This window comes from Branchiostoma floridae, unplaced genomic scaffold (assembly GCF_000003815.2).
Source record: "Branchiostoma floridae strain S238N-H82 unplaced genomic scaffold, Bfl_VNyyK Sc7u5tJ_1336, whole genome shotgun sequence".
Classification (NCBI taxonomy): Eukaryota; Metazoa; Chordata; class Leptocardii; order Amphioxiformes; family Branchiostomatidae; genus Branchiostoma; species Branchiostoma floridae.
In genome coordinates, this window is record NW_023365701.1 from 421,026 (window position 1) to 443,097 (window position 22,072).

At 38.9% G+C, this 22,072-nt stretch overlaps 1 protein-coding gene across 2 annotated transcripts; it reads right to left on the bottom strand.

Moving 5' to 3' along the window:
* Positions 1–7,627: 7,627 nt before the first annotated feature.
* Positions 7,628–21,728, bottom strand: LOC118407390 (aldo-keto reductase family 1 member A1-A-like). 2 transcript variants are annotated; one of them, XM_035807863.1, is made up of 9 exons: positions 21,672–21,728; positions 21,150–21,272; positions 20,303–20,467; positions 18,896–19,012; positions 18,068–18,151; positions 10,358–10,475; positions 9,263–9,360; positions 8,185–8,269; positions 7,628–7,735 (listed from the first exon to the last, which is right to left on the bottom strand). In XM_035807863.1, the coding sequence occupies exons 2-8, from the start codon at positions 21,237–21,239 to the stop codon at positions 8,228–8,230; spliced, it is 714 nt and encodes a 237-aa protein (XP_035663756.1). In that variant the 5' UTR covers positions 21,240–21,272; positions 21,672–21,728; the 3' UTR covers positions 7,628–7,735; positions 8,185–8,227. The 2 variants fall into 2 exon arrangements, with proteins under 2 accessions (XP_035663756.1, XP_035663755.1); XM_035807862.1 differs by lacking the exon at positions 21,672–21,728 and adding an exon at positions 21,514–21,660.
* Between the last annotated feature and the right edge of the window lie 344 nt (positions 21,729–22,072).

Below are 22,072 nucleotides of genomic sequence, written 5' to 3' on the forward strand. Positions count from 1 at the left end.
CATTTGGTTTCTCTAAAACAAAAGAAGACTTTCAAATTGATATGTGTAATATGATATTTGGCATTTGGTTTCTCTAAAACAAAATTAAAACTTTCAAATTGATATGTGTAATATAATATTTGGCATTTGGTTTCTCTAAAACAAAATTAAAACTTTCAAATTGATATGTGTAATATAATATTTGGCATTTGGTTTCTCTAACACAAAATGAAGACTTTCAAATTGATATGTGTAATATAATATTTGGCATTTGGTTTCTCTAAAACAAAATTACAACTTTCAAATTGATATGTGTAATATAATATTTGGCATTTGGTTTTTCTAAAACAAAATTAAGACTTTCAAATTGATATGTGTAATATAATATAATTTGGCATTTGGTTTCTCTAAAACAAAAGAAGACTTTCAAATTGATGTGTAATATGATATTTGGCATTTGGTTTCTCTAAAACAAAATTAAAACTTTCAAATTGATATGTGTAATATAATATTTGGCATTTGGTTTCTCTAACACAAAATGAAGACTTTCAAATTGATATGTGTAATATAATATTTGGCATTTGGTTTCTCTAAAACAAAATTACAACTTTCAAATTGATATGTGTAATATAATATTTGGCATTTGGTTTTTCTAAAACAAAATTAAGACTTTCAAATTGATATGTGTAATATAATATAATTTGGCATTTGGTTTCTCTAAAACAAAAGAAGACTTTCAAATTGATATGTGTAATATGATATTTGGCATTTGGTTTCTCTAAAACAAAATGAAGACTTTCAAATTGATATGTGTAATATAATATTTGGCATTTGGTTTCTCTAAAACAAAATGAAGACCTTTGGTATGTGTTATTTGGCATTTGGTTTTGAAAAAAATTTTTTTCAGAAATTGTATCGAACCTTCCAAATTCAATAACATCTGAATTTGATGAGGATTTCCTTCATCTTTAACTTGAACTAGAAGGAAGTGGGTAACTGACTTGCAACAGGGAACTGTTGACCCGCACACCTCAGGTCGCAGCTCAATTGTCCAAGAATGTTTTTTTTCTTCCTCTCTTGCGAAACGTTACTGGGTTTCACCTTCAAGTTCAAAGTAAACGATGACAATCATCTATGATTTGAATTTTCAAAAAAACTTTTATTTGTAAAAATTACACATGGCTCCAGAATCTTTGGTCTGAAAATAGGAAAAAAATCATTTTCAAACCAGTTGTTTTCCTTTAAAATGTAAATGAACATTTAAGCTGGCCCTGCAGTACCAGACTTCTTATCTTATAAGTCCATCTAATATTTATAAATTGGTATAAAATAAGGTCATTTTGCGATCCCCAAATAAAAAAGCTACATTTGTAAGTCTTCTTCTTGGCTACCCCTTCCATTCGACGATCCTGGAAAATGACTATAATCTAATCTTCTTTGGTCTGAAAACTTTTCGAACCAGTACTGTTGTAACAGTTATCCTTTTGAAAAGGAACTTTTGGAAGTACATGTAGTTGTTTTCCTTTTGAAAAAAATTTATTTAGCCTGGCCCAGTACCTAATTTTTCATCTTTCAAGTCCATGTAATATTAATAAATTGGTATAATTATAAAACTGGTCATTTCTTGAGCCCAAAATACTAGTAAACATTTTGAATTTGTTAACTCCCCTGAGCTAAGACTCCTTAATTACAGTCTAAAATCCAACAAAACCTAAACTTTGATTCATTAATCTTTGGTCTGAAGAAAGGAACTTTTTGAACCAGTTTTCCTTTTGAAAATTAAAATGTAAGCCTAGCCAAGTACATTTTGATGGGGGAGGGTTGGGCTTTCTAGCTGATTTGTTAACATGTTTACTGTAACCGGCACCCAGTACCAGTACACAATTCAAAAGGCATCCTGTGTGAAAATTTGTTTTCCATAGTTTCAGACGTTTCATCTGAACCAGGGAATTCGATAATGTTTTTCTGGCCCATTGATTTTGTTCCGGTGCCCATGTTCACTTATAAATTTTTGATTTAAACATAAATCTGATATCTTAATCTTACAAAAATTACATGTTATTAATCTGACAAAAATTACATGTTATGAAGTTGAAATTTTTTGGATGGATGGGTGATTCTGGGTGGTCCTGGCAACTGCAACTTTCCATACCAGGTCCTGGAGACAGCTGTCCAGATCCCCAACGTTCCAGGATTAAATTCAAAGTCCAGTCTACTGATTTTTTTCAGGTCCGTTATTTTTCTGGATCGTTCCAACAAGAAAAGTGTTTTTTTTTTTACCAGCACATCATGCCTACTGAATTAGTAGGTCATGCTAAGCCCTATAAAATTGCAGATACTGGTGGATTGAATTCGAGTTTGTTGCATACATACATGTGTATGAATTGCATGTGTGACAGTCACTGTGTATACTTGTCATGTGATAAAATTTGTAGATACTGATTATTTCCAATGTTGGATTATATTGGGGACTCGGTTTTAGCCTGACTTTAGATCAAGCTTGAAGCAGCCCATCCAATGACCTGGGCCCTTAAAGCTTGATGACCAAGTCCTCTACATCAGGAGAATGGCTAAGATTTGTCTGTTACCATGGTGTTGGCTGAGATCTGTCCATTACCATGGTGTTGACTGAGTTCTGTCTGTTACCATGGTGTTGGCTGAGTTCTGTCTGTTACCATGGTGTTGGCTGAGTTCTGTCTGTTACCGTGGTGTTGGCTGAGATCTGTCTGTTACCGTGGTGTTGGCTGAGATCTGTCCGTTACCATGGTGTTGGCTGTGATCTGTCTGTTACCATGGTGTTGGCTGAGATCTGTCTGTTACCATGGTGTTGGCTGAGATCTGTCTGTTACCATGGCATTGGCTGAGACCTGTCTGTAACCGTGATATTGGCTGAGATTTGTCTGTTACCGTGGTGTTGGCTGAGATCTGTCCGTTACCATGGTGTTGGCTGTGATCTGTCTGTTACCATGGTGTTGGCTGAGATCTGTCTGTAACCGTGATATTGGCTCAGATTTGTCTGTTACCGTGATATTGGCTAAGATTAACTCTGTTACGGTACCGTGGTATTGGAAGCTGTGATCACCGGTTTCTATGGTGACAGAGGATCCTGAGCTGCCATTGGACAGATTTCAGTGTGTGATGAAGAATCCTTTTGGAGACACTTAAAGTCAAAGTTTATCTTAGTACACAATGTAGCTCTTTGGGAGGTGGTCAAATCAGCCCCCGATAGCTGCAGAATGTAAAATTTGTAAAATTGTTTGTTATTTTGTTGTTGTTTGCCTTCAACTTTCCAACTCTCCATAGTCTGTTCAAATTGTTTGCTGAAATTTAGATACCCAGTTCTTTCTACTTGAAATTTCAGCAGAGCACCTCAGGTCGCAGCTCAATTGTCTTTTTTTTCCTCACCTTATGTTATGCCTGCAAAGAAATGATAACATTTATGATCTGAAGTTGGTAAACTTAAAAAAAGGCTTTCTTTGAGTTCAAATTGCACATGGCTGCAGAATGTGACTGTGTACTATATGTGAATTGTTGCCTCGAACCTTTCAAATTTCCATAGCTGTTTGGATTAAATTAGAGTGTGTGCATGCAAAATGTTAAATGAGGATTTTCTAATCATTTCAACCAGAAAGAAGTTGGTATCTGATTTAAAGCAGATCAAGTTGACCCGAACACTTCAGGTCACAGCTCAATTGTCCATTTTTTTCCTTCTCTCTCACCTAAAATATTACTGCATAGTGTTGCCTGCAAAGTAATGATGACAAACATTTATGATTTCAATGTGGATTTTCAAAAAGCCTGTACTTTAAATTATGGAAATTGCACATGGCTTAAGATTTTTTTTAATAATATGTGATAAGCTTTGCAAAATTGTTTTTTTTCCTCCAGAACTTGCCTCGAACCCCCCAAATGTCCATTACATTGGATAAAAATGGAGTGTGTTTAAAAGTAGAAACAGTTTCAAGTAGAAACAGAGCAAGTTGACCCTCACACCTCAGGTCACAGCTCAATTGTCCATGTTTTTTTCCTTGAGGCTTCTCACATATAAAATGTTACAGGGTGCCTCCTGCAAAGTAATGATAATGTTATGATTTGAATTTGGCTTTATTTGAGTGGTGCAAATTGTACATTACTGTAGAAAAAATGTATGATGGTGATGAAACTTGTAAATTGTTTGATGTTTTTATTCAGAATTTGTCTCCAACTTTCCAAAAATGTTTGGATTAAGTCTGTTCAAGATGTTAGATGAAGATTTCTTTCTTTTTACAACTAGAAAGAAGTGGGTACTTGACTTTCCAGAGATCAAGTAGACCCGCACACCACAGTCACAGCTGACTCAAATGTCCTCTCTCACCAAATGCCCCTAATGTAACTGGGTGTCGCCTGCAAAGAAATGTACTACTTTTAAATTTGGGTTTCACAAATTGCAGTAGCTGCATAATTTGTGTACTACATGTGATGAAATTTTGTTTTTTCCCTTCAGTTATAAGTTTCCTCGAACCTTTCTAACTTTCAATTGTAACTGTTTGGATTAAATTTGAGTCTGTAAAAAAACATAATGATTGATGAATCCTGGATTTCCTTAAAGTTTGTATTTCAAATAGAAAGAAGTTTCGCTGAGTGTCTGACTTTCAGCAGATTAACTTAGACCCACACACCGCAATCTTTTTCATTCCTTCTCTCACCTAATGTTACTGGTTGTTGCCTGCAACAACCTTAATGATAATATTATGACTTGAATTTGACTTTCAAAGGCCACTGAAACTTGTACAAATTGTATGTGGCTTCTGTATGTGGCGTCAGAATGTGTGTACTATATGATGAAATCTGTACTATGTTTTGCAAATATACTGTCATATCATAGTTTTAGCTGCTTCTGAATACCTTAGTGAGATGTAGTTTTTTGTCCTTCCCACATCAAATTGTGCATCAGGCATTGGCCATAGCATGGTTCTGTAGCCATGGCTCACACAACTTTTGTGCCATCACTGCAACAGGGGCTAGTCCACTAACAGTGGTCTCTGTGAATTCAACTCCCATAGTATGCATGCCCAAATTCTGAGATAGCAGCATGCACTATTTTTCTTGGCTCGGGATTGAAATTGGTAGACTTTCATTTGCTAGTAATGTTGTGCAATTGCATGTGGCTGCGAAATGTGTGTACTGTATTATATAAGATGACATTTGTAGAATATATGAATGGTCTTTTTACTGACTTTAGTTTTCAGTTTAAGTCCTTCCCACACCAAACTGTGCATCAGGTATATCTATAGCGTCCAACTCTGTTTCTGTTAGGTGCTAGGCCACACAACTTTTTTTTGGACTAGTCAACTGACAGTGGTCTGCGTGTTCAACTCAGGTAATTTTCTCAAAATAAAAAATGCTGAGTGCTAAGTAGAAAAAGTAGCTTGCACCATTTTTCTCGACTGTTGATTGAACTTACAACCTACAGACGAGAGGCAAACACAGTGACTCTATCCACTTAACCATTGCACTCCTTCACAGAGATTTGTACATTTTCATTACATATTTTCATAATTTGCATACTTGGATTCAATTTCTCTAGGTTTACTAATTCAACTTAGACGTACTGAAATGTAAAGTAACAAAGATTCAGCCTGAGCCTTTCTCATTTGATTTAATTCTCTTATTCCATCAATTTTGATTGAAATTACAGACAACAAATGAAACATTTTCTTGTCAAAATCAGCATGAGTTTTAAAGATTGATCCTAAGTTGAATTCTTTATTGCAACGTGCTTGATCACATTATTGTAACAGTTAAGTGCAATAAAGTCCTTCCATTCATATAATGTACTAGTAATGTACTAGTGTCAGAATTCTCCATTGAAAGGCCACTGTGGATGGTCATCACACCTGAAATGACAGAAGAAAACAGACTTTAAGGTACTTGTAAAGTGCTTTCGAGTCCTTTTTATCACAGTAAGGAGAAAGGGATTATATTATGATAAGGATTAAGGCAATTTATAATGCATTGAAAGTTTATTGTACGTTTTGGCCCAGTGTATTTTTATGTTATCTAACTTGTTACTTATTGTTTGGGAGCCCATGTTTGGGTTGATATTTTCAAAAGTTTGAGGATAGGATTTCCTTGCTACAAGAAAAATATGAATTGAAAGTTGTCATTTAAATTGTAAAGTTGGTTCCCACCAGTAGATTCTTGCATTTTGTCACTGATTGTTTGGAAGCCCATGTTGCTAAGTTTTGTAAAATCTGTGCTCAACAACTACTTCGTATACTGGGTGTAATCCATGAAATCAAATCAACATGGCCTATAACCCTGTGAGTATAAAGATCTGAGGCCTGATAAGACTAATGGCTGAAGATCCCTTGGGACTTCCAACTAAAACAATTAAGATAAAATGAACTTCCATTCCAAACTTGACAATCCTGGCATCTTTGTTGAGTCCTGAGATAGTTTCCATGTCTTCTGTGCTCAGCTCAAAGTCAAAGATCTGGAAAACAGCAACAGTTACTGTACAGTGTCATTAAATGGGGAATCTGTATATTTTCCATGTTTAAATGCAAATTTTTGTTTATATTTTGTGGTTCTTTCACAATGTTATAGGCTATTTACTCATATATCTTACAAAACATAGATCAAAACTTTCATGTATATTAACTGTTACAGATTTCTTCCCAATAACTTGCTTCCTGCTGAAGTTGCCTTTTGGACCAAATTTGTATTTGTTGTTGTGTTAGGCAGACAAAAGGCCAGATGCATTCTGTGGAATGCATGGGTATGAGTTTATTGTATAGTAAGCATTTGTTCTCTGTATCTATATAGCCGGTATAACCCCCCTTCGGCGTAACACACCAGCTTTGCAAGCATGCGACGCGGCAGCAGCTGGATATATTACACCAAAGGACCCGTCACACCTAACTTTTGTCATCTACATGTATCTGCAAGCGTTCTTTGAAACTATCCATACTATGCCCCTACTGTGCTTTAGGTGATAACAAATTCCACTCTACGATATCGATAGTTCTGGGAAAATACGAATTTTTGAACACATCAATCCTAGGTTGGTACAAATGTAACTCTGGTACTTGGAGTCATGGCTGTTTCTTCATTTTTTGACAAATGTGAGAATGGTCGTATATGTAGTCTGGGACATGGTTGTCTGCCTAACACGAACATGACAAATGGAGATACTGTTTTGTGTGTGTCTCTGTCTAGTCTGTCTGTCTGTGTGTGTGTGTGTGTGTGTGTATGTGTCTGTCTGTGTCTGTCACAGATTTATGTGTATCCACATTGCATTCCCCCCTCTTTATTTTTGGCAAGACAGTGACCGCAAAATTTCTACACTTTAGTGATGTCATTTGAACATTTTCCCAAAATTGTATATTTTGCTCCAAACATTCAGAAGTAATTCAGGAGCTTTGGAGATATGTCCAGAAATACTGTAATTCACTAAGTCTTTGTCTTCTTGGTACCAAACTATCGAGGTCTGAGAAGATTTAACTTGTTTTCGGAACTAAGTGTTCACGGTGGCAGCAGGTGCACATGAAAAATTCTCCTATATCATCTGTATCAGTAATGATAAATTCACGTTATATTCGTCACCATGAAAACCGTGAACATAATGAAGTACATTGAAAAAATCAGGAATTACAGTATGTGATAACACACCCCACTTTCTTACATGTACCTGAGAATTCTCCAGGATTCTGGCAGGTGAGGTGCTCTTTGGGACAAGGACCATGCCCCTCTGTACCTGCCACCTGAGGCACACCTGGGGGAGAGGGAACACCTGGTTAGTTGCTGAGTGCTAAGCAAAAAAAGCTGCTTGTACCATGATTTTTAAAGCCTTTGGTATGACTCAGCTAGGGATAAAACAAAGCTCATCCGTTTAACAGTGAAAGTGTGAAACCATGTAAAGTTTTTCGTATGTCGGGTTGAACTTACTGGACTCAAATGACAGTGTTCTGGCCAGAATTGTAGTGTAATGGTAATATTTCTAATAACAAGGATGTTGAGGGTGGTGGGTGTTTGCCCTTCCCTGATGAGATTTTGAAAATGTAAAAAGTTGCCATTCTAAGGATTAGGGGACTTTGCGTTGGTTGAAAATTAGTGGTGATATTTAGGGGTCTTGTTGCAACTTATAGCATGGTGTCCCATTACACACAAAAATGCACCAGCTAGAGTGAATGGCCTGAATGAAAGAACTAAAAAAAAATATACCTGTGCTGGAGTTTTCTTGTGCTTTTCTGCAATTGAAATCACCTTAGGATCCTTGAGGGGACTGACACCATGTAGGCTTTCCTCCCTGGAAGAGATTGTGAGTCTAAACTGTATCTGTAGCCATTACAGGTTTGAGTACCAAGACAGAAAATGCAGGTACAGGGTACAGTTCAGGTCCAGATCTACAACATGTAGATGATCAGGTTCAGGTACCTGAACCTGGATCTTTTTGTATGTGAACTTGTGAATGCAATACAAAAGACAATGGACAAGTTCTCTATCAAGTTTGTTGACTATATATAATGTTGATGGACTGGTAAGCCTTCCAGTATAATCGTTTCATTGTCAATTAGACCGAAATCTAAGACCACTGATTTATTTTCAGCAGAGGTCTTTTTTTCTGAACTCACTGACCAGGCCCAATTAGAAAAAATGGTCTGGTATCCTCCCCTATATACAGTACCCACCCCTTTCGGTCACTGTTTTTTGTCATTTCCCAACATTACAGGTTGAATCTGCCTTAAAGTTTAATATTACACTGCAAAGCGATATTCACAGTGTATAAAAATGTGATTTTGTCATGTCATGAAAATGACTTGGAAAAAAATGTCTGGTGGGAAGTGCGCATCTTCCAACTGTGATTTTTGATCCAGCATGAAGTTTTGTAGGTCTGCAACCAATACCTTTGCATTCTGGCCTACCAGAAATAAGAGGACAGGACTGGCCGCATGACCTGAATATGTTGTCAACTGGATACAAATGTCAATCTGAATGGAAATTTTACAATTCAAAATATCATTTTGCAGTTTGGGCACCAAAATTGTACAATACATTCTTTTAAAGGGCAATAAGTGGCTTGACCTATCTATTACTGAATTGGATGTACATGACTGTGTAACAGTGATCTGTAAGCTGTAGCATATCAAAAACACCCAGAACTGGATCAGAATCTGTATAGTATATTTCTACCTTAAGTTTATCCTATTCAGCGGTAATGTTACACTGGTTTCACAGCATCAAAATCCTTGTCTTGCAATTACTATTTGATCAATGTGTATTGAAATAGCTTATACAGTACCCAGGTCTGCCAAGCGGGCTGAACGCCGTGATGACGACGTTGTTGTCCGCAGCACACTTCAGAAGCTTGCTGCACACCAGGTAGGGGTGAGACTCCACCTGGAGATAGGGAGAATTAAGATGTACTGTAAAAGCAGAAATGTTCCCGATGATTTTATGTTTGCAGTTTTTGCGTTGCAAATTTACTGCGAACTCAAAACCACCACAAACATTTTTCCATGGCAGTAACAGACTACAGTGCATGGTGCTGCGAATAGTTCTTTTTCCCACTACTGCAAGATTAAATCCCTGCAAATTTTAAAAGCACTTACAGTATATTCTGTATATATCTCTGGTATAACTGCCCTTCGAGCTTTGCAGGGACGTGGCGTGGCAGCAGCTGGTTATTATTCACTGAACGACTTGTCAAACCTAGCCTTTGCACATCTGACTGCAAATGTTGTTTGAAGCTATCTAGTGAGGTCATGCATAGAAGAAAATACTGTTTGGGTGTGGGTGAGTGGGTGGTTGGTTGGCTGTGGGGGCTGTAACAGTGGGGTTCCTGAGCTGCCAAAGGGTTTCAGACCTTTTGGTGCAGTGGTTTGCGGTGTTGGGTTTGTGTAGCCTGAGTATCATCCTCTGTAGTGACCACTGGCTCAATACTGTCGCGTGCTATCCATGGTTAAACCCCCTTTCCACTAGGACAGCGCTCTCACAGCGACCTCTCTGCGACCTAAAATTTTACAGATCGCTCAACAAATTCTATAGAAAAGAAACAAATCTTTTTACACTCTCTTTGTGATTTGTTGTCCTCTCAGTCACACTTTTACGTTTTATGTACCCAGTGTGAAAGCTGGGGTTACACATATCCTATTCAGGTCGCAGTGAGAGTGCAGCACGATCGCCATCTCAAATGCGATACATTCTCATTAGTACTTTTAAAAGCTATATTGATCCTAGAAATTATTGATCACATTAATAGCAAAATCTATAGTTCCTATTGGCTGAGAGGATCATTCCACTTACTTGATCGACAGCTAGTTTGATCCTCCCATTGGTCAGATTGTTCAAATCAAGTTGAAGTAACCTTATAAGGTAAATTCTGGGAGGAGCTTACTTGATTGACAGCTGGTTTGATCCTCCCATTGGTCAGAACCTCCTCCATCTGTGAGATGTTGAAGTTGGACACACACGATGGCCTTCACCAGTCCTGCATACACAAGCTTCTCCATGGCCTGAAAAAAGATGAAAAAATTAAATTATATAATAACTGATAGGGAAAAATAACTTGTTTTTGCTGATGTGTTCTTATTCCTTCATTTTCTTCTTCAGTACTTACACAGTAGTAGCTGTTCAATATGAACAATGACAGGGTATTTTCGAGGTGACCTGATTTGGAGGATAGGGGTAACCAAGGAGGTTGAACAAGGGGCTTATAATTCAGCCTCCTTGGGGTAACAGTTCAGTTCAGTCATCCATATCAGTTGAGATATGCTGTTTAAGTTGAAGTGTAAGGTGTAGTTTCTAAAATATGCATTATGTCTAAAAAGCAGGTAACGGGGGCCGCCCTAAGACGGTCACCGTCGTAAGACGGCACGGATTTTTTGCTGATCTGATTATCCATAAGTACACCGTGTTTGTTGCCACTGATTATGCTGATTACAAAGGTAAATGAACCAAGTCCATGCCACAGCTTTAATTTGCATTCCAAGTATACTTTAACATGTTTACTTCATGTTTTTTTAAAAACAGAATTCTAACAGTAATGTTGACAGTGCTGAATCACTGCGGTCACCGGCCTCTGCGTATTGGCGGCTCGTGTCGCTAGCTATACGAACTCTTCCAGGCAGTCACACAACTGCCATGATACACATAAATAAAGCTCCATAAAACACTATGAATATGGGTCTTCAATTTTTTTTTGAGTAGAAAAGCAACCAAATGGAAGCGACATAAACATTGCCACCACTGTACTCCCAAGGGAGTGTGGCCGTGAAGGTGGCAACTAGAGAACGGTCCAAAGATTTATTTGACTGTAACAAATGATTCGTGCTGTCTATGAAAATAAGACTTGATAGAGAGATGTAGATAATATTTTCATATAATCAGACAGAGTTTTGTTGATGTTGGTGGTGTCTTTTTTTTGGAATGGTTTTTTTAATCGGGCATTCACAATCAGTGCATTCAGCCCATTGCCCGTAAAAACATCAGCTGGATTGTACAGGTACAGCCTTCCTCATGCGACAAGAAGTACATACAGTCACGATTTTACTGTCAAAAGAAAGCTAAAATATCATACTATTAATTTTTTTCTGTGTACTCAAATTTACCACTTACTTCTGAAGAGAGCAAAATGTAAAAAAAAGCGTACCGAGTTAGGCACACTGTCCAGCGTAGCACAAAATTGGAAGGTTACATATACAAAATTGTCTCACAGTGTTTGCCGCTTGTAACACGCAGCGCGAAAGGGTCATGAACCACATGAATGCATTTCTTATTCAAGTATGTTGTTGAAATCTATGTGTAAAAAATTCAGTCATCAAAATTTGATCACTCTCAGGCAACTAGCGATGGAGCGTCATGAGTTTGAGCACAAGAAAAAGCGTACCGTGTTGGGGCACCTCCCGTTATACATAAACTTTTTGGCGAATCTTATTACCTGGATGTCTAACCTACATCGACGTGTGTGTATGTCGACTGAGAATATCATTGATCATTTTCTTAGGATTAACATTAAGAATATATTGCAAAATGCATCAGTAAATAAGGCAAACCCCACCCACAAAAAAATTTCCCTCCCTCGAATCTTACTGACCTCATTAACATAATTTATGCTATTTTCAAAAACAGACAAAGATTTAGGTAGATACACTGACAATTCTGAAAACCTAACATATTTTCATTAGCTTAAACCTTCAAATAACACTTGTACGCTAGCATTTCCACCAATGTTAAGTAAATCTTATGGTTTTTAAAACCTAATAGTAGTGAAAGACCATACAGAGTATATGATATGTTTTGGCATCAATAACGATGCTGACCTAGAAAGCTTTATTACGTCATTTCCGGAGTTAATCCGTTAATTCTAATTGTTTTTGGACGCCCATGATTGACGCTTTCAATACATGGGTGGATTTACACACAAAGGAAGTTGTCTGAGTCTAGCGGTAGGCCGCCTGCCAAGGAATTGTTGTCGTGGATGTTATAAAGAGTCAACAGATAATGGCTACCCACTGCGCTCAGAAAATGCCCCCGTCAGCGCACACTCATGGCCCTATCAAGAAACATGTTGAGATTGAGAATAATTATAGACACATTGTCTTGTTACGGTATCATCCTGTTCTGGTCATTTTCTAAGAGCCTTTTTTGTCCTCTAATAATCTATTAGGCTAAAGGGTCTGCCTGCTTTTTTCCGTAAGACATAGCCTATTTTTATTTCCTCGTAGGGAAAACCATCTTATCTACGTAATTCGTAGCGAGGCGACCAAATTTAGCATAATTGCCTTCCTTGATTAAGCGAAATACATAGGGGGTTCTTCTGAATTCAGCGTAAATCATTGTCAGGACCCCCCATGCAGACCCAGCTATTATAAAGGCTAGAGCAAGGCTGTTCTGCAGAATGCATTCAGTAAGCTTAATCTCCTGATCATTGTGATACAGACCTTATTAACATAATCTTTGCTATTTTTTAAGACTAGACACAATTTGTAAGTAACTGCTGACAATTCTGAAAACCTAACATAGCTGATGTGCTTTATTTTTTACATAATACTTATAAGCAGGATTTTCCACCAATGTTTGGTAATAATCTTCCAGTTTTAACAGCCTGTATTGTAGTGGAAGACCATAAAGTGTATATGATGCATTTTGGCATCAACCATGATGCTTGCATGATCAACTTTCTACACGATCCTGGCGGATTTTGGTTCAACATCTAATCTTCTAATTTTTGGACACCCATTGGCGCCTTGAATGGCTGCCTTTCAATGGGTGGATCTAAACACAAAGGAAGTTGTCTTTTGATCAATCTAGCTCCACAGGATAAGTGTAAATGCAGAAATGTTCGTGGTGGAATAATGTTTGCAGTTTTCACGGTGACCACTTCACCGCGAACTTAAAACCACCTCGAACATATTTCTATTATGGTATTAGACTGCAGTCTATGCATGGTGTTACCGCGTAATTAAAACCACCGCGAAAAGTCCTTTTCCCGCTACCGCGAAATTAAATCCCCGCAAACTTAAATGCATTTACAGTACTTTGGCCTTAAAGGCAAAAAAGACCAAATTGAATCTATATTCTCTGCAACAGCTAATTTTTCGTTCCTTTAAATATGCTGTTGACAACTAATATTCAAGCCTGTCATTAATGATGCGCACTGGCCTTACCGAGAAACATTTTGAGATTTAGAATTAGAAAAATATATTGTCTTGTTTCATCCTTTCTAAAGAGGATTCTTATCCTCTAATATATACAGGCTAGAGCAAGTCTGTTGAAAAGAATGCATCAGTAATAATATACTAAAGTAAGCCTAACCACATCCACTAACTCAAATATCAATCCCTGATGATTTTGGTATAGACCTTATTAGCATGATTTATGGTATCTTTAAGACCAGAGAAATTGTAAGTAAATGATTTCTGAAAACCTAACATAGTTGATGTGCTTTATTTTTTACAGTACACTTGTAAGCAGGAAGTTACACCAATGATTCAGGTAAATCTTACGGTTTTAACAACCTGTATTGTAGTGGAAGACCATATAGTATATGTGACGCATTTTGACATCAATCATAATGCTAGCGTGATCAACTTTTACGATACAGAACCTTCTTGGATTTGTTCTTTTCATATTTTTTGTACACCCATTCAGCGGCCTTTGGCGCTTTTCAGCGGCCTTGGCGCTTTCAATAAATGGGTGGATTTACACACAAAGGAAGTTGTACAGTTAAGGTCTCATTGATGTATTACTCCGCGAGTGGGTACCCTAAAATAGATCCGAGCCAAAAACTAAACGGCTGTATAGACGCATGTTTTTAGCGGTGAGAAATTCCCTTTTAGCCAGCGGAACTGATATCAAAAGTTAGATTGGTGAAAGCTTGTTTGTACCTGAAGAAATTAGCAGGTAAAGCTTTGCAGCCGCGCGCTAGGTCGGAGGTACACAGTCCTGGGTTCCGAGTGGTGCGGTTGTACACTAGCAGCGAAAAAGTGCCTTTTGTGGGAATTAACTAATCGTAGTTTGTAATTGCTATAAAAAAAAGAACCAGCCGTATAGTTGACGTTGGCAATTTTTTCCCACGATATAGGATAAATGTGCTCAACATAGAATGAAAAATCTGCTAAAATTTTACTTACTAATATAGCTTCATTATGAACGCGGCCATGTAAACCACGAATTATAACATAGAAGTCTATGGGAAGAAGAAACTCATCAATGAGACCCTATTACAGCTAAGGGCACAACCCGCCGTACGTGCAAATACGTGCTGTCTATGTGCCAAAACGTGTGCAATATCTTTTGGGATCCGTAAGTGGTAAGTACGGCGCCTCCGTACGAACTCGTAGGGAATCCGACGGATTTTGGAGCACACAGACACGCCGTAGAACTTTACAATGTACGTGCAGGCAGGCAAAACTTTGTGTGCCATCGGGCTGCGGATTCGCCCCCCGCACGTGCCAGTACGGGCAACGCGCCTGCCCTGCACAGCCTGAACGTTTTCAGAAATACATGGCCGACGTGGCCTCCCAAAAAAACGGACGGACAAATTGCATGTATGGCGGGTTGTGCCCTTAGCTTAAGTAAACACACTCTCTTTTCATCAGTCTATCCTCTAACAGGCTTTTTGTAGACCTTATTAACATAATTTATGCCATTTTTAAGACTTAAGACAAATTATAATAAATGCTGAGAATTCTGAAGAAAACCTAATATAGTTTGTGTGCTGAAACCTTCACATAACACTTGCAGTCAGGACGTTTTGCTTGTGTTTTGTAATTTCTAAGATTTTTACAGGTTGTGTTGTATTGAAAAACCAAAGAGAATATGTGATGCACATTGGATGCATTCAAGATGCTAGCTATCATTAACTTCACCAAACCGTACATCATTCCCTATAATTACTAATTCGAATTATTTTTGGAAACCCATGATTGGCGCTTTCAATACATGGGTTGAATTAAACATGAAAGAATGTTTCTACCATGCATGATGTACTCGCGATGGACAGTTGATTATTATCATAACAAAAGACTTAACAAATAGCTAGTGTTGGCTATATCTAGACTAGGGGTGGGTACCGGTACAGAACATTCAGGTCCAAAGGATCAGGTCCAGGTCCGAACCTGGACCTGATTCAGTATGACTCATACCAATGGTCCATTTCACTACAAAGAAATCTGTTTGGTGGAGTATTAGACTTACACTAGCATTTTAAAATCCTACAACGCTAACTGCACCTGTACGATTGGCTGTAAAACTTGGTAGAAATTACTATAAACTCTACTCTACTTCACTACTTGTTATTTTCTTCAACCTGCAAGCGCCAAAACATGTGAATGTCTGATACGATAATTTGTTAATTTTCTAATCGGTCCAACATCTGGTCCACCTTATCTTTTCAGGTCTGGCTTTTCTGGACCGGTCCAATAAGAAAAAATGGTTTTGTAAGTACGCTGTACCGATACCCAACCCTAATCTAAACAAGTTGGCTTTGACCAACGACATTTTATATATAATGTGTGTTGAAAAAGACCGGTTAAAAGGTTCCAAAATGGAAGGAACATGTTATATTCTGCCCTGCCCAATCCTCATTATCATAATTTATGCCATTTCCTTATAAAGCTCAAAATTTAAGTTAATGTAAGAATTCTGAGTAATTCACACACATAAAACCTTTTATTTCATTTGTAATTAGCAATGTAGTCAGCAACAAATATATGTTTTGTAGATATTTTTGTGAATAGCCAAGAAAATTCTAGAAGAAACCGCAAAATGTACCCTATACTTCTTGTATTTAATTATGAGGAATGCCAACAACAAGCATTTAATGAAGCTAATCCCCATACTGGGGGGTCATTATGATCCGATTTAATCAAATTTTTGAACACCCATGTTGGCGCTTCAACATGGGTAGAAAGAAACAAAAAGCATGTTTATTGGTAAAGTGATTAAACACAAGAGTAGAACCACTCTTAGAAAGGCCTACTTAGTACTGTAAATGCAGAAACTTTTGCACTGGTTTAATGTTCACGATTTTTGCGGTAGCTGCTTCACTGCGAACTTAAAACCACTGTGAACATTTTTCCTTTACAGTGATGTATGGCAACTTTAGCTTTAGTAGGTCTTGACGAGACCTGGAAACGATTTTGGGCCCCCTAGCAGCTTGTTATGGTACTGAAATGGAACTTCTAGGTTTGGCTATGATTGTTGCGAGGTAGAGAGCTCTTGAAGGTGGTACTGCAACTTATATTAAGAGTCACATACATGGTACAGACAGGCCAAGGTAGTCTTTTGCCTCCCCGACCAAAGTCAGGTACCCATTGTTACACCTGGGTGAAGTGAGGAAGGTTGACTGTAAAGTGCCTTTCCTAAGTGTACAGCAGCCACTCATGCAACTGGCCACATGTGACCACTATAGAGAGAAAATGTAAATAGACCACAAGCAATAAGTTATTTGCAAACTCAAAATCTTTGCAAATTATGATCATTTTTAAACCTAGTGCAGGGTGACATACGGCTGCTGTATGGTCACAATAGGCAGTGTTTGTGTACATTGTATCTACGGGGCTGGACATTGCACCACCATGTTAGACAGGTGGCTGCTATTTACTGATGTCCATGGGAAAAATTTCAAGGGACTGACAAAAAGTGACCACAGCTTATAGCCAGGGATCGATGTGCAAAGAGAGCTCTTGAAGGTGGTACTGCAACTTATATTAAGAGTCACATACACGGTACAGACAGGTAGTCTTTTGCCTCCCCGACCAAAGTCAGGTACCCATTGTTACACCTGGGTGAAGTGAGGAAGGTTCACTGTAAAGTGCCTTTCCTAAGGAAACAATAAGGCCTAGGAAAAAAATGTTGTGTTTCCTGTTTCAGTCCTGAAAAAATTAGGGTCGGTAGGTAGGGATTATCTTTTTTTTTTCTTTTCTTTTTTTTTTAGGCTGGCCAAAACTCTACTGATACATATTACAATACACTTGAACAAAGTAAACTGAAATACATGATGACACTTGTCTTTCAATGTCAAACTTGCATGATAGATACATTTATCCTTCATTAGATGGGACAAGCACTATTTTACTTCAATAGGAAGCAGGCTGAATGAAAATTCTAACTGGAAGCTATGTGACTCCACTGCCCACCCAAAAAAAAGTCTAGGGTCGGCAGTTTTTTTTAGGGTAGGTAGGGAAACAGGAAACACAACATTTTTTTTTCCTAGGCCTAACCTGGAATCCAGTTTACTACTGGCTCGACCTACCGTAGTTAGTGCAAGCTTTGTACTGGGCCAATGTAGCTCCCAGCCGCTGGTGTATTCGGCCACACCTGGTAGGATTTTCACGCGGTTAGATGGTTTAGCCCAGTGGGATAATTTGTCGGCCACACTCCCGCCGTGCAAAACTCGTACCGGGTGTGAAAGATTACCCCGGCGATGGAAAGACCCTCCTGTCCCGCAGGTAGCCTGGCCAATCCACGGTAGACTGGATTCCAGGTTAAGGACACAATGGCGGGGGCATGGCAAACTCGGGACCTATAGATTCAGTGTCGAATGCTCAAGTACAAGTTTGGACCCCCTACTAGTTTATAAAATAATAGAGAACAGTCTTACCTTCCATGTGTCCATGAAGGGAACATCAGGAGTAGCCAGTACTGCTCGGCCATTCTCGTCTTTAGGATAGTACACATCCCCTCTCTGTGAACAAGGAAAGTGTGTAGATTGACTAGACGTTAAGAGCCACAGACATGCTTTAGGCCAAGGATGTCCTTGTTTAGAATAGATCAAAGGGGCTTGCATGAATAAATGAGGGAAAATGAATCATACAAGTGAAGTCAGCCTGCTTGACTTAAACGATACGTTCAACTGCTGTCTCTTTGTTGAATTTAGCAAAAAAGCTTTGATGGTACAGTCAAACCGGTGTACAGCAGCCACTCATGCAACTGGCCACATGTGACCACTATAGAGAGAAAATGTAAATAGATCACAAGCAATAAGTTATTTGCAAACTCAAAATCTTTGCAAATCATGATCATTTTTAAACCTAGTGCAGGGTGACATACGGCTGCTGTATGGTCACAATAGGCAGTGTTTGTGTACATTGTATCTACGGGACTGAACATTAATTGTGCCACCATGTTAGACAGGTGGCTGCTATAGACTACTAGTATTTACTGATGTCCATGGGAAAAATTTCAAGGGACTGACAAAAAGTGACCACAGCTTATAGCCAGGGATCGATGTGCAAAGGTGGCCGCTGATACAGTTTAAGATTTTACCAGTTATATATATCATATGGTGGGTTAGATAATTATTCCACTGACACAACTGTCCACCAGCTTCTATCAGTTTTGAGTGTAACGTTACAGAGATATAGCATAGAATCGGATATAGATGTTGATTTATTTTAATTAACTTAGACAAGACAGAATGCAAACCTACCGTCCATGCTACAGGGAAGTGCATGAGGTACAGGTCCAAATAGTCTAGTCCCAGGTCGGTTAGGCTCCTCTGACAGGCTGGTAGGACATCATCGGGGTGGTGCCTCGTGTTCCACAACTGAAACGGGAGAGACAGAAATTTGATTCAAAGTAGGACAGAAAGTCCATAAGTGATGTTAGGTTGCGTAATCAATCCTTTTTCATGTAGGCATGCGCTTTCTGAAGAAAATAAAAAAAATAAGCTACATTGCTTTTTTTTCACTGACAGTATTAAATCATGCTATCTAAAGAGACAGTAACTGTAGACGTTATAGAGAAGGAAAGAAAGATAATACCACCAAGAAATACAGTATCTGTAGGAGAGAGATGAGGAAAGGAAAGAAATCACGCCACTAAGATTAATAATAGTTGGGCATAGCTAGTTGGTGAAAAGTAGTAAGCTAAGAGAGATGCAAATAAGGAAGGAAAATGATCACGCCACCCATGTTGGTTTATGTTGTATTTAGTTAGACTAACACCCCTATGTTACGTTGGTTCCGTCCGATAGTCAGTCCGACCACCGACTCCTACTGTACGCCATGTTGGAATAAAGCTCCTCAAGTTAGTTGCACTTGTGTCGCCCGTGAGTCGCTCCCTTTAGCGGCCCTTGTGGTCTCATTGATGAGTTTTTTCTTCCCATAGACTTCTATGTATTAATTCGTGGTTTAAATGGGCGCGTTCATAATGAAGCTACGTGAAATTTCAGCAGATTTTTCATTCTATGTCGAGCACATTTACCCTATACCGTGGGAAAAAATTGCCAATGTAAACTATACGTAGGAACTTTTTTTATAGCAATTACAAACTACGATTAGTCAATCCCCACAAAAGGCACTTTTTCGCTGCTATTGTACAACCGCACCACTCAGAAACCACGACTGTGTACCTCCGACCTAGCGCGCGGCTGCAAAACTTTACCTGCTAATTTCTTCAGTTACAAATAAGCTTTCACCAATCTAACTTTTGAGATCAGTTCCGCTGGCTAAAAGGGAATTTCTCACCGCTAAAAACATGCGTCCGTGCAGCCGTTCATTTTTGGCTCGGATCTCTTTTAGGGTCCCCACTCGCGGAATAATACATCAATGAGACCTTGTACCTAACCGGTGCATATACATGTACATTGCAGTACGGCGCAAGTTTTCTACCAACCCTTCTGTTTTCATCTTTAATTCTGAACCACCAGCTACATTTTTATCCTATATAAAATATAGCTTAAAATACATTCATCAAACACAAATATGCATCAAGTGTAGATTACTGTAAACAGGTTGATTTTTTTGTCAAGACTTGAAGGAGTTCCCCCACCCCTTCCTCCCTACATCTGCTTGGATATTACAGTGAATGAGGCGTTGACGAATCGGCTGCTAACCTTACTGGTGATGAAGATATCCTTCCTCTCCACCACAGATCCGACCTTCTCCTGTAGCGCCCGTCCGACCGCCTGCTCTTCCGCGTAGGATTCCGCATTGTCGATGTGACGGTACCCCGTATCTATGGCAACCTTCACGGCTTCGTAGATTGGTTCAGTGGAAGTCTGCAAATCAAAGAATAATTAGTCATTAAATTATCTGGTGTATTTGCAGCCAGTACTAGTAGGTACCCAATGTGTTGAGTAATGAGGCTGATTTACATGCTCGAGGCACCTCTTTGAATACGGAATCCCCGTTTTACGTCCTATCCGAAAAATGAATTGTGTGAATTCTTGGTCTGGCTACAGCATCCGGTCGTGTCTAAGTGGTCTCTCACCCAAGTACTGACCGGACTGCACGTTGTTTAGCTTCCGAGGTCCAAGGGATTGGGTGTACCATCATCATCATCATTGGGTGTACCAATGTGCTACCAAACCTGTGTCTACACAATCTCTTGTCGCTAACTGGGGGCAGGCAGCTAGGAGTGTAACAGTGGGGTTTAAGTGTCACCAACTCACCAGTCTGATGGGTCCAGACCTTTGGCCTTGTAGTGCATTGGGTTTGTGACAGACAGGGTTCGGCATGGGTTCTAATCCCAGGAGTCAGAATATAAGTGCCATGCCCTTTGTATTTCAGGAGCACGATTTAGTAACGCAGATTTCTGACTCATTGCAGCCGCAGCAAAAACATAAATTTCAACATCTATAGTAGTGCGAGGGTTTGCATGGTAAGGGCTACCCTCCTGAGGTGTCGCCAAAAATTATACATAAAACGGAAACAGTCTACAAAATCATTGAACCAATTTACCTGCCAAGTTCCTACCGATCCCGGCCCTGTTCCTAGCCCCAGCAGAGGCATCTGTGCCCCGGTTCGGAGTGTGGCTGCAGGCAGGGCCATGTTGGGGGCGTGCCGAGATATGTACCTGAGCAACTGTCAACAAAAACAACAGAACAAAGCTTCAGTTGGAAGTGAAGGAAGCATATAAAATCTGTACCAAGTTTGGTCAAGTATCTGTGACTAAGACGGTGCTATTCAAGATAAAAATGGATTTCCATGTTGGAACACAGCAAGCTATAAGTCTATAATAGCTACGAGCCTGCACATGGGACAACCTAACGTTACATAAAATGTAAACAAAGAATCATGGTAGAATGTGAGAAGAAAATATTACATTTGTGAGCCTAGTCATGCCAAATTCGGCGACGGTTGGTTGTTGCAGTGCCCTTCCAGTTCTCAGAAAAGTGTAGACGAGCTAGCTAAAGGAATTGTACGTCCAGTTTCGCAAGAAAGAACAGAGTAATGCATGCAGCAGTCTGCAAAACTACCTACCAGTGTCCCAAATGAAATGCTTACAAAAGACAACGAGGTAGAAGCGACACCTAGCGATCGCTATCCACATAGCAGCAATAAGCAAACACTCGTCGGAGACTTAAATTGCATAACACCTGAAACTATGTAGACATGGCGTGTTTTGAATTGATGTTTGGGTTTGTTAATATCAACTTTTAGCTGATATTTTGCCAGTTATTCATAAGGAGATCTTACCTACACTTGACAATACATACTCTCTCTTTGTCAGTCAGTCTATACATACCTAAGTATGTACATTATGCAGTACGTTCTAAGTTTAAGTTTGACTGCCCCCTAGACCTTCAGCTAAATAATCAAGGATCCTGTCCACATTGGTACCCTTTAACTTTTACTGAATTGCATTGAACAGTTAAACGAAG

Excerpts from the sequence above, each read along its gene's own strand:
- LOC118407390 (XM_035807862.1), bottom strand. Across the intron at positions 18,152-18,895 it reads ACTTCCCTGTAGCATGGACG|AGAGGGGATGTGTACTATCC; the intron begins GTAGGTTTGCAT and ends CCTTGTTCACAG. Across the intron at positions 10,476-18,067 it reads CCTTCATGGACACATGGAAG|GCCATGGAGAAGCTTGTGTA; the intron begins GTAAGACTGTTC and ends ATCTTTTTTCAG.